The 12,971-nt window shown below is 43.3% G+C and overlaps 1 protein-coding gene across 1 annotated transcript in view; it reads right to left on the reverse strand.

The window, feature by feature from the left end:
- C8A (complement C8 alpha chain) overlaps nt 1-5,420 on the reverse strand; it is a 30,594-nt gene extending 25,174 nt beyond the window's left edge. Inside the window, exon 1 of the mRNA XM_082228736.1 lies at nt 5,232-5,420. Coding sequence (XP_082084862.1) covers nt 5,232-5,347 — 116 coding nt within the window. The 5' untranslated portion in view covers nt 5,348-5,420. The remainder of the gene's footprint in view (nt 1-5,231) is intronic.
- Between the last annotated feature and the right edge of the window lie 7,551 nt (nt 5,421-12,971).

Raw genomic sequence — 12,971 nt, forward strand, 5'->3', positions numbered from 1 at the left:
GACCCAATGCAGAAGAGTCCTAATTTGGCCCAAATCATACCCATTTGGTTTAGGATTTGCGATTTGGCCAGATACATTGCACAGCCCTAGAATACCCTGCAAGTGTCCTGGAAAAACTGGGGCATCCTGTTTTTTCTTACAAGAGGACAGCAGCCATTTGAGGCACCATGATCTCATATAATTCACGCTTTCTAGGGGGTGAAATCACATGAGAATGCAGCACCCAAAATGGCCATCATCCTCTCTTGAGAAAAATCAGAAAGATGGTGTCCCATAAATGGCATCCTGGGTTTTGCCTTTGATGTGTTGCCTTTGATGTGTTGGACAACACTACATTTTATGCCCATACGATCCCAGTCTATTGCTCACAGATATTGTGATTGTGTATCAAAAGCTGGATTATGTGTGTGGCAGTATATGTACATTAGTAGGTGAATGAAGGCTGGGCATACATTGGAGTTTTACATAGCAACTATAGCTGGGAATGGCTGTGTGAATAGGCCCACATAAGCCTGTCCATGTAAAACAAAATTAACTGATTTCATATTCCCATTGGTGAGGAATAATACAGAGTGCATTACTCACTCTGAATTCTTCCTGATCCTGTAACAAATTCCATATAAAACCAGGAAGCATTAGGCATAAGGCCAAATTTAACATTCAGGGCTAAAATGGATACAAATGAGTCAGGAATGCTCCATGAAAATATACTGTGTCCTGTGGGTTTCCTTTAAAGCTCAACAAAATCAATAATAAATTCCAATGCAAGCAGATTAAATGTGTAGATGCAGATGAATTAAATCCATTCCAATACAAGTAAAATAGGCTTTTAAAAACAGTGCCATCTGCAATACAAACAACTGTTGGGCAGTCTTTGTGGCTTCAAAAGCCAACAGTACAATACTGTAGCTAGAATGCTGGACTTGGGCCTGAAAAGTTGGCCTGTGAATGGTCTTTGGAAAGTTACTATTTCCTGCCTTCCTTCCTCCCTTCCCTAAAACTGGTAGACTGGCAATCAGTGTCACAGGGCCCATACACAATGCATGACATCAGCTGCTTTTGTTACCCATCCTGAGTTGAAAGGTAATTTCTAAGATAATGTTTGAAGCTCATGGATACAGTTTTTAGAGTGATCTCTTGAGCCTTTCCATTACACGATAACTGCAACATTCTCCAGAGATATCCGACAGGATTGTGTCGGATCCTGTTCAGCTCTGAAAAGGTAGGATGGTTGATTAATCCCCATTAAATCTTTTCAGATGAAGGTGCTCACACGATTCCTTTGAAATGCATGAGCCAGACATGACCCAAGACACAACCATTAATCTGGGCTATGGATTCAACAAGTTAGATAGATAGCCTGAGAGACAGACAGACAGCATATCTGCTGCAAGGAGGGTGAAAATTTGGGACTTACCCAAATAACAATGCAGCTAGCACCATGAGCTGAGTTTTAATTATTTATTTTAAACATTTATAACCTTCTCTCCCTCATAAAAAAGTAAGGGAAGCTAGCAAAAAAGTCAAACCATAATTCAACTTTATCAGCTGCAAAAAACACTAAAGAGAACCGTAAAAATAACAACACAGAAACAGCTGCAGTAAAAGTTATTCCAAAAGATGCAGATAAGAACTAATACAATAAAGCAGCGATCCACCCCAAAGAAGCTTTAAAAAGGATGTGTTTCTTTGGTTTTTTAGTAAGTTCTTGATGGCCATTAAAGGAGGAGTGTGGCTGTGTTTCCCCCAGAAGCGACTGCCTGAGTGCAGGTGAAGCCATGGAAAATGCTTTCTCCCAGCCAAGTAAGTACATTTCAGGGGATGCTGAAACTAGTGGCATGGGAGAGGTGTTTTCCCCCCATATTTCATTTAATGAGCAGCTACCTATTTCACAGTCCTCAAACCAATACCTGAACTGAAACCCAAATATCCTTTGCAAGTTGCACATCTCTGAATTTTGTGATTCAGTTATGCAATTTGCACCAATAGGCATACAGAAGTGAAAGTAACATGCAACATTGCATTACCTTAGGGGAAACTGCTTCAAACAATGTGCATACTAGTCAAAAGTGCATACAAAAATGTGTTAATTAGGAGAAATTCACACTAAACTGCTAATGCATTTTTGTGAGGATATACCGTAGATAGATAAATAGATAGATGATAGATAGATAGATAGATAGATAGATAGATAGATGATAGATAGATAGATGAGAGATGAGAGATAGATAGATGAGAGATGAGAGATACATCTAGATAGATAGATAGATAGATAGATAGATAGATAGATAGATAGATGATAGAGAATTGAATCTAAGAGTGGGAAAATGAGGAATTGAGAGAACTGACAGATTCACCCATAGCTATTTAAGACATAAAGGTGGGCCTCAGTGAATGGACTGACCTGAGCAGGTCATCTGTCCATGACCATGGAACTATATCATGTTCCTCCACCCTCAGATTACCCTCATCCCATCCATCACAAAGCCCAAATCTTGAGAGGGCACTGCTGAAATTATCTGAGACAGACCCATGTTTGCCATGGCAGACATGAACTCCTGAGCTGCCCTGACAGAGAATTTTGGGCATGGAATATCAACATCCCCCAAATGGGATTAGGACTCTGGTCTTGTGTTTCTTGAGCAGGAACAATGGCACTCTTATCTCCCCCTACCCCTTCCCATGCTGCATGGGAAACAACCTTTGTATCTTGACAAGACTTTAAAAACACTGTGTGATGGGAGAGGTACATCCTCCATATGCTGTCCTTTACTAAGTCAAACCCACTAGTCCATCTCAGAACCAACCCACCCATGAGGCTGGGTGGGGCGGCCACCTCAGTCGGCATCACCTCAAGGGGTGGCACACCTGTTCTGCTCCCCAGCTTTGCCACTGGTCTCCTCGGCCTCTAAGGGCAGAGAGGGGCTGGTGGCAAAGCTCTATGGAATGCTTAGGGGCAGAGAGGGGAGGCATTCCACCATCCCGCTTTGCCACTGTCTCTCACACACAGAGACAGACAGACAGACACAGTGGTGTGATGGGGCTTTGCACTGGTTTCTCTTGAAGGGAAGAGCTGGAGCAAAGCCCCGTTACTGGGCAGGGATGAGAAAGCCCTAAAGGACAACCATCCCAGTGGGGAAGACTTGTTACAGAGTTTGTGCCCCCATCACAGGGTGGCAGTGGGGAGTTTCACCTCAGGTGCCCCTGGTCCATCAAGCTCAATATTGTCTATGTTGGCAGACAGCATTTTTCCAGGGTTTCAGACAGGCAATCTCTCCCAGCCTCTGCTGGAGAACCTGGCAACCAATGGGGCACTGCCCTTCCCCTAAACATCTTGGTTCAGGCCCTGGTGTCTCCATTTACAAGGATTCAGTATTAGGTGATGGTGTGCCTGAGATCCCCAAGATCCACTGGTAGTCAAATTAGAACATGAATGGGGAACCTGTGGTCCTCACATCAGCCCCAGTCGGCAAGGCCAATGGTAACGGCTAATGGGAGTTGTAGTCAAACAACATCTGGCTGGCCACAGTTTCTCCACCCCTGTAGTGGACAACATAGGGATGTCTGGACAAGTAGTCTGATTTGATGTAAGGCAGCTTCCTATGTTCCTATGACATAAGTAGCTTGCTATTGGAAGGAGGAAGGGAGGGGGAAGAGGGCAAAAGTCCCAGTGAGCACAACTAAAGAAGCTCTTTGTATCTGTGGCCTTTGTGTTTCCCGCATTGAAATTCTGTCAAGTGACTAACAAGAGCCTGCAAGCTACAACAGTGTGAGGATGTGTCCCTTTGGGGTATATCCTCTAAAAGGAGCCTAGACAAAGAACAAAGCAAAATATGTATTTTCCCACTGTGAGACATAGCCATGATTTGCATCCTACATATTCCATAATAAGGAACACATCTAGTTTGATTATTCATTGATGGAGAAGGGGAGGAGATGGTCCCAGAATTACTTGTTATTGTTGGGTTTTTGACTAGAGCTCCATCATTATCGGTTATCATCTGTTAACGCCAACAAGCGGAACAAAACAGCAAAGACTCCTAGGGCACCTTAAAAACTGACACTTTATCCTGGCAGGAGTGAGGTGGTGTAGGCTAGAGCCTGTTTTGTCGTGTGACAGACAGGCTGTTTTTTGCTTAAGAGGCTGTGTATTTTTTTTCTTTTTCTTTTTGCAGGGTTATGGTAATTCTACTGATAATTAGAAGAGAGATTCATCAGAAGCTACAGAAGAAAGAACACTAAATGAAAAACTCAAATGCTCAAGAGATGAGCCTGTGGATACACATCAGTGTGTGTAGGATCAAATTGCAGGGTGTCTGTGGACAAGCAGCAGTCAAACAAAGAGAGAGGGGGTGTAGGGGTGTGTGTGTGTGTACATATATTGTGGTGGTAGAAAGATGTGATGCCTCTATCCTTCAGCTTTCAGAAAAGTATTCAGTGAGTTCACCTTCACCTAGATTTAAAATGTGCCTCTTCATTATCCTGCTTTGTTTGATAACTTCATCAAACATCAAAAATCTGTTCTTTATTTGGTTTCTGTAAGGATTACTAGAATAAGCCTTCATAATTAAATGTATCTTTTCTTTCCTCTGCCTCCCCCCTCCCTGCGTCTATATCCCAATTATTACTGATACCACTTTTTGATCTTTCTACATTATATTTCCTTTGGTCCAGTTTGCAATTAGCAGCTTGGGAAAAGCCCCATAGAGTTTTCTTTAATACATGATTTAAATACATACAACCCAAACCCACACACAACATTATTATTTATTATTTATTATCCAATAAGATATTGAAAGAGAAGAAGAAAGAAGAAACGGCATCTTGATATATTTTCTCTCACTTTTGTCTGAATTACTTCATTATCACTGAAATAATATGAAATACCGTATCAGCTCATTGTGTTATGAAACAACGGCAGTTTAAAAGCTGCATATCAAATTAGAATATGTGAAAGATGAGAACTGAGGAATGAAATCTTCTTGAAGAAAAAATTGTAGTGCAGAAGGAAACGTATTAAAAAAGGTATAATTATAAGACTTCAAAATGGTTCATGTTTCAGCCCTCTCACCATATTGTGATGGGACTATTGTATAAATCGTTTTCTGCTAGCTGCTTAAAAGTAATAGGACCCACATGCCTCATTCTCAGTCTGAATTGATGCACTGACCAGATAGACAGCAATTTCTATATGTAAGGCAGTATCTTAAATTACATGGAGATAGACTTACCTCTGGGATGGCAATCCTGTTAGCTTACTGTGTGCTGCAACTGTATCCTGACATGATAGTAGATAAGCTATCAAGAGAATCGTAGGAGGAAAAAGCCTACTCAGATGGAACCACATTTTCTTTTAATAAAAACAAATGCTTTCCATTTTTGGTTTGGAAACCTCCAGGTACCTGTTTTGTAGAGTGAGCTTTTTAAAAAAGAAGGTTGCACCCTGAACTCTCATAGTATTGTGAATCATTAACAAAAGGCCAAGACATCACTGAAGGACATCACTATTTTGGAAATAGATTCCCGAACATTGGGCAAAGGGGGGAAATTGTTGTTTGCATACTAAAGTCAATGTGAGTGCTATCAGTGGAACTGAACTGAAACCCTCTGAGTAGTCATTAGGCAAAAATGGTTTCCTTTATAGAAAACCCCCTTGTTAAGGGAGCCACATTAAAAAATAAAGTTTTGGGTGTGTGTGGTTGGTTATTGTTTGGTACTTTTTCAGCACACAAAAAATCTAAAATTCACAAATATGCTTGTGGGGGTCTGAACTGGTGGTGACTGACCAGGAATGACACCTTGGGGTTGTAATACTTTTGAATTCAATTTAAGTTTATTGTTCCAGCCAAAGGCCATGACAAACCCGCAGCAACAGTACCAGCCAATAAAACAAGGCAGATCACATACATCCATACTTCCATGATGTAAGAGAGCGGTTACCAGAGATGTCGACAAACTCAAATCCAGCTTGATTTCCAATTAAACACCTCCAAATACCACAACAATCTAACTCCTTCCTCCTAATTTCTTTTGCAGCCAGTGCACAGAGGGCTGCTCCCTGTGTTGAAATAAAAAATTTAAGGATGTGTGTGTATATATATATATATATATGCAGGTTTTGGTGTCTTCGGGTGTCTTCCCGTGTAAGAGTCGGGGTGTCTGTGCGACGTTTCGACGAGGTCTCACTCGTCATCTTCAGGCTGGTGCTTTCGGCTTCTTGTTACTGGAACAGAGCAGAGTCTGGTGTTTGAGTTCCTATAAATACTGTTGAGGGGTGTGGTGTATAGCCTCCAACGTTCTGGGCAGAGAGGAAGTTTCTAGATTAGTGTGCCTTTTCTTCTTTTGTTCCTTAATTACTTGAGGGATATCTTGGGTGATTTCATGAGTGATATTCTGAATACCACTGGGTGGGTCATTAAGTGTAGATTAGTTGCTAAAGCTTTCGTGTCTTGACCTCTTGAGCTTGTGAAGAGTTTTTCTGAGAAGATGGCTGTGCTGCATTTAGTTGTGCTCTGGCTTGGCTTCGTGTATAGGGGCGAGCTGTGGTTTTGTGCCTTGTGCCAGCCAGATCTGTGTAGGGATTGCAGGGGGGTGCAGCATCCGGAGGTGCCACTATAGTTTGGCTACTGGATGGAGTCTGTAATATGTCTGTGGAGAGGGTCTGGGTTTGGGTCTGGTGTGGTTGATTGGTGACGGCGTTCTGTGTGCCTCTGGTTCTGGTGTCGGTTTTTGTGGGGAGGGCTAATTTCCAGATGTCTGGCAGGCGGGACGTGTCGTCACGCTTGTTCATGTTGTGAGGGTGTTTCTCTATCTCGATGGCTTCCATGATTATTCTCTTGTGGTGATGTTCCATGTTAAAGAGCAATTTGGAATCTGCAAAATTAATTTCGTGTCCTGTTTCTTTCATGTGTTGGAAAAGAGAGGATGTTTTTTCTTCTTTTTTGACGGCATTCTTGTGTTCTGCGATACGTGCATTTATTCGTCTGTTTGTTTGTCCAATGTACGTGGCTGGGCAGACTTTGCAGGGTATACCACTGCCCAGTCTGCCCAGGGTATACCACTGCCCAGGGTATACCACTTTGCAGGGTATACCACTGCCCAGTCTGCCCAGCCACGTACATTGGACAAACAAACAGACGAATAAATGCACGTATCGCAGAACACAAGAATGCCGTCAAAAAAGAAGAAAAAACATCCTCTCTTTTCCAACACATGAAAGAAACAGGACACGAAATTAATTTTGCAGATTCCAAATTGCTCTTTAACATGGAACATCACCACAAGAGAATAATCATGGAAGCCATCGAGATAGAGAAACACCCTCACAACATGAACAAGCGTGACGACACGTCCCGCCTGCCAGACATCTGGAAATTAGCCCTCCCCACAAAAACCGACACCAGAACCAGAGGCACACAGAACGCCGTCACCAATCAACCACACCAGACCCAAACCCAGACCCTCTCCACAGACATATTACAGACTCCATCCAGTAGCCAAACTATAGTGGCACCTCCGGATGCTGCACCCCCCTGCAATCCCTACACAGATCTGGCTGGCACAAGGCACAAAACCACAGCTCGCCCCTATACACGAAGCCAAGCCAGAGCACAACTAAATGCAGCACAGCCATCTTCTCAGAAAAACTCTTCACAAGCTCAAGAGGTCAAGACACGAAAGCTTTAGCAACTAATCTACACTTAATGACCCACCCAGTGGTATTCAGAATATCACTCATGAAATCACCCAAGATATCCCTCAAGTAATTAAGGAACAAAAGAAGAAAAGGCACACTAATCTAGAAACTTCCTCTCTGCCCAGAACGTTGGAGGCTATACACCACACCCCTCAACAGTATTTATAGGAACTCAAACACCAGACTCTGCTCTGTTCCAGTAACAAGAAGCCGAAAGCACCAGCCTGAAGATGACGAGTGAGACCTCGTCGAAACGTCGCACAGACACCCCGACTCTTACACGGGAAGACACCCGAAGACACCAAAACCTGCATTCCTGTACCCGTGAAAATCTACGAAAGCATATATATATATATATATATATATATATATATATATATATATATGAGGGACAAAATGGTTTCAGGACTTTTTCTGTGGGGTTTCAGACATGTGATTTATATATGCAGTTATATGTTATATATATATATCCTTATGATAAATGTTCATAACTGCATATATAAATCACATGTCTGAAACCCCACAGAAAAAGTCCTGAAACCATTTTGTCTCTCCCAAATTGACCTCAAATTGACCTCAAATATTTCTCTGCAAGGTCAAAGGAAAATGGAAAAGCCTCCCCTTTGTCTTTTCGTTCACAAATCCTGTCTTAAGGGTATGTCAGTGTATGAATAGGGCGAGCCTGTGACCTGGCTCAGGAACTAAGTATTTGTCATTACAAAAGACTGGCCAGGCTCCCCAGCGTATCCAATCAAGTGACCATTAACAGGTAACCTGCACTCAAATTTCTGTTGTAGACCACCTTTTCTGTGATTTTGTTGTTGTTTAGTCGTTTAGTCGTGTTCGACTCTTTGTGACCCCATGGACCAGAGCACGCCAGGTACTCCTGTCTTCCACTGCCTCCCGCAGGTTGGTCAGGCTCATGCTGGTAGCTTCGAGAACACTGTCCAACCATCTTGTCCTCTGTCGTCCCCTTCTCCTTGTGCCCTCAATCTTTCCCAACATCAGGGTCTTTTCCAGGGAGTCTTCTCTTCTCATGAGGTGGCCAAAGTATTGGAGCCTCAGCTTCACGATCTGTCCTTCCAGTGAGCACTCAGGGCTAATTTCCTTAAGAATGGATGTGTTTGATCTTCTTGCAGTCCATGGGACTCTCAAGAGTCTCCTCCAGCACCATAATTCAAAAGCATCAATTCTTCGGCGATCAGCCTTCTTTATGGTCCAGCTCTCACTTCCATACATCACTACTGGGAAAACCATGGCTTTAACTACACGGACCTTTGTTGGCAAGTTGATGTCTCTGCTTTTTAATTCTGTGATGTAGGTATGATGTTTGTGGGGGGTGGTCTTGGGCTACACCCCTTCTGTGATGTATGTATGATGTATGGAGGGGTGGTGTTGGGCTCCAGAGCAAGGAGTTTAAAATGTCTATATAAGGGCAGGCACACCTGGGTTCTGGGTCCTCCTCCTTTCCTGTGTGTGAGGGGAGCACCCTGTTGCAACAGTTCAATAAAGATCAGGCTTACGAGCTGCTTTGCTTCTCTGTATTCTCTGGTTGGCCTCTGTTATTTTCTCCTGCCAATGGAGAACCTACAAAGGACTCTACAAGGGCTCTTGTGTCCCCCATAAGAGAATAAGGGCAGATTTTTGTTTATTACAGAGTTATGAAGCTATTGTTATCACTCAAAAGAAATGATCATTTCTGATGGGGTCTGTCTGCTTGCTTGTGTGAACAAAGGTTTCAGAAAGCAATTTCTTGGGTAGGGGCAGGCTAACAGGTGACGAGTGATGTCTTCCACCTGAAGTTGACTGTGTACAGGACCTTGTCGTAGCAGCCACCCAAGACTGCTGTGGGCATCACTTGGAAATGCAGCTTTAGTTAAGAGAAAAGGTAAGAGGCGACATGAGTAAGAGATGACAGAGTGGCTGGGAAAACCCAGCCAGATGGGCAGGGTATAAATAATAAAATTATTTCTTACTATTATTAGTGATGTTTGTAAAAATTTGCATCACATGGAGCAAATGGACAGAGAAAAGTTTTTTCTCACTCTCTCATAACATCCTATGGACATCCAATAAAGTGGAAAGTTGGAAGATTCGGGATAGATAAAAGAAAGCACTTCATAATGCAATGTATAGTTTAACTGCGGAACTTGCTGCCACAAGAGGCAGTGATATCAACCAACTAGGATGGCTTTAAAAGAGGATCAGACAAATTCATGGATGATAAGGATACCAGATGCTGCTGGCTATGATGACTGTGTTCTTCCTTCACAACTGGAGACAGAAAAGCTGTTGCTGGAAACCACAGGAGGCAAGAGTGCTCTTGTGTTTGAGTCCTGCTTGTGCGTTTCCCCACAGGCATCTGACTGGACACTGTGAGAACAGGATTCTGGGCTAGATAGACCATTGGCCTGATCCAGAAGTCTGTTCTTATGCACTCTGTGAGGCTAAGAAAAGGAAAAGCAATGTTACCGTCTTTTGCATCCAGATACTAGAGGATTTGTTCTCATTTTTCTCCTTCCTGCACTGAGCTTTTAACATGCTGAGCACCTCCAGAGGCAGATGTTGCCTTTAACTATCATTAACTACTCTGAGTTGTCCATGTTGGTTAGAAAAATCTGGCTGTATGTAGAAATCAATGCATGCAATCTCTACATATGTATGCTTTGGGAGCTTGGTGGAATGGAGTAATTGAGTAGCCTGAGCCATACAATTTAACAGTGCCAAGAGATCTGGTGCTAGTAATATTGCTTCCTTTTCAGTCAGAAGCACTGAACCTCATCCTTGACACAATATCAAATTTACTCTAGCTTAGGCAGCTGGAGGTAGTTGCAGAGAGGAAAGTATTTCTGGATCTTTTAATGGCTTCGCATTCTGATTTAGGACACTGCCCAGGTTGGTGCTGTAGGCAGGGGGTACTTTTACACAACATAACTTCCCAAGAGTGTTCTACAGTTGGTGGGCTGATGATAACGTAATCACACAGCTGCCCTTGGTACACACTGAACATTTGGCAGGAGAACACTAAAGTCTTCCATGAGCTTTATAGAATTGGAATGGATCCTGAGGATCATCTAGTCCAGTGTTTCCCAAACTTGGGTCTCCAGCTGTTTTGGACTACAGTTCCCATAATCTCTGACCACCAGTCCTGCTAGCTAGGGATGATGGGAGATGTAGTCCTAAAACCACTGAAGGCCTAAGTTTGGGAAAGACTGATTTAGTCCAACACCCTGCAATGCAGGCATATGAAGCTATCCCTTACGGGGATCAAACCTGCAACCTTGGCGTTATCAACACCATGCTCTAGCCAACTGAGCTATCCAGCTGAGTTACCATTTGGCAAAGTTAAAGGTAAAGGGACCCCTGACCATTAGGTCCAGTCGTGGCCGACTCTGGGGCTGCGGCGCTCATCTCTCTTTATTGGCCGAGGAAGCCGGCGTACAGCTTCCAGGTCATGTGGCCAACATGACTAAGACACTTCTGGTGAACCAGAGCAGCGCACGGAAATGCCGTTTACCTTCCCGCTGGAGTGGTACCTATTTATCTACTTGCACTTTGACGTGCTTTTGAACTGCTAGGTTGGCAGGAGCAGGGACCGAGCAACGGGAGCTCACCCGTCGCAGGGATTCAAACCGCCGACCTTCTGATCAGCAAGTCCTAGGCTCTGTTAACCCACAGTGCCACCCGCGTTACCCTTTGGTAAATGGCTGTCTGCTCATGTCATGGGAGCTGCTAACCAAGTATCAGGACACATGTCCACTGACTGATTAAAAAGTAGGGTGTGAGGGTCCAGTCTATGTCCACATCATTCCTTCTAAACCAGGAGGCCTGTCCTGTTTAAGCTCAGATGAGTCAGGAATGGAGTGTGATAAGTAAGTTGCTGAGGTTGTCCTTTTTATTCCTTTGTAGCCAAGTCCTGACATTCAAACCGGTTCAGTGCTCAAGCCCTGGTGAAACCTGAATCATATGAAGCCAAGAATGTATTAAAATGCCAGTTTGTTGGCAGTGGATATGGGTCATCCTGCTACAAAAATACAAAATGATTGCTCACACCTTTAACTCTTTAAACTAATCTATGCCTCATTGGACCTCTGCAAAGTCACCCACACTTACCACCTGGCAACCCAGGGATTGTCACGCGGGAGAGCTTTGCAAAATAGTGCACTGCATCTTATGGAAGAATTCACTTAGGAAAAACAAAATGTACACAGTACAGGGCCCTAAAGGAAATGGCAATTCATTTTTCCCCCATTGCCTGTCTCAATAAAACAGTTTCTAGCATCCGAGGCAGAGTGAGTTATTGCTCAGCTCATAACGGCTGTCATGTTTGCCTACTCAGTCACTGCATCACTGGGATCTAAATCTTTGTTTTCTAAAGCAATTTGAGAGAAGAAAGCGGCAACTTAAAATATGAAATTCACCTTTAATTCTATATGCTGAGTGAACCCCAGCCGCTGAGAATCTCTCAAGTCCAAAGCCTGACCGACCTTTAATATAAATGGCTGCTTTGCACAGTCAAATGCCTCCCTTCTCAGCATCTAGAGATATTATAGAAGCATTATATCCATTTTCCGCCTCCTGATAGCAGCATCAGAAACATACCACATGTGATTAAAGTTATTTGTGGATCTTCTTCTAGAAATAAGGCTGCGGACAGCCTTGTGCAATCAAGCACATCTCCAATTTCAGAGTGCTGGTAGGTAGGTCATTGTAGTGTGTGTGTGTTGCAGGGGGCAGGAGAGGGTTAGAGCGATTTAAGCAGCGGAGCAAATTGCGGGTAAAATATAACAAGTCTCCCCATTGCAAGGTGTTCCATATTGAAAATGATAGTTAAAAGTTATACTTCCACATACGTAGAAGAAAATGAGGAGCTGAACTAGCCTGAAATACTGGTTGGATATCCTGCTATCAATCTGGCTGGCTGGCTGGCTGGCACAATGACCTTCAAGAAACTGTCCTCCAAGCTCAGTTTCCCACACCAAATCCAAAAGGCATAAAAAGAATCCATGCATGGTCACAGATCACAAAATTGCCCCCATCTCGGAACAGAATGTCATAAAATAAGACCCGTACCTGGATGAAACTTCAGGTGTATGAAAGGAACAAAAAGGGAGAAGGGTGCTAATTCTGTCACACTGGACAGAGATCACGAGTCTCAGCACAATTCTGGTAGCCCTCTTACTGCAACCCTTTATTTGCAATAAGCATAAAAGGCAAACAGCAGCTTTCAGTGGCAGCCATCAGTCACTAGTGGCACAGCCCTAAAGAGCCTTAT

The sequence above is a fragment of the Podarcis vaucheri genome (genome assembly GCF_965113315.1).
Source record: "Podarcis vaucheri genome assembly, chromosome: 6".
NCBI classification, from domain to species: Eukaryota; Metazoa; Chordata; class Lepidosauria; order Squamata; family Lacertidae; genus Podarcis; species Podarcis vaucheri.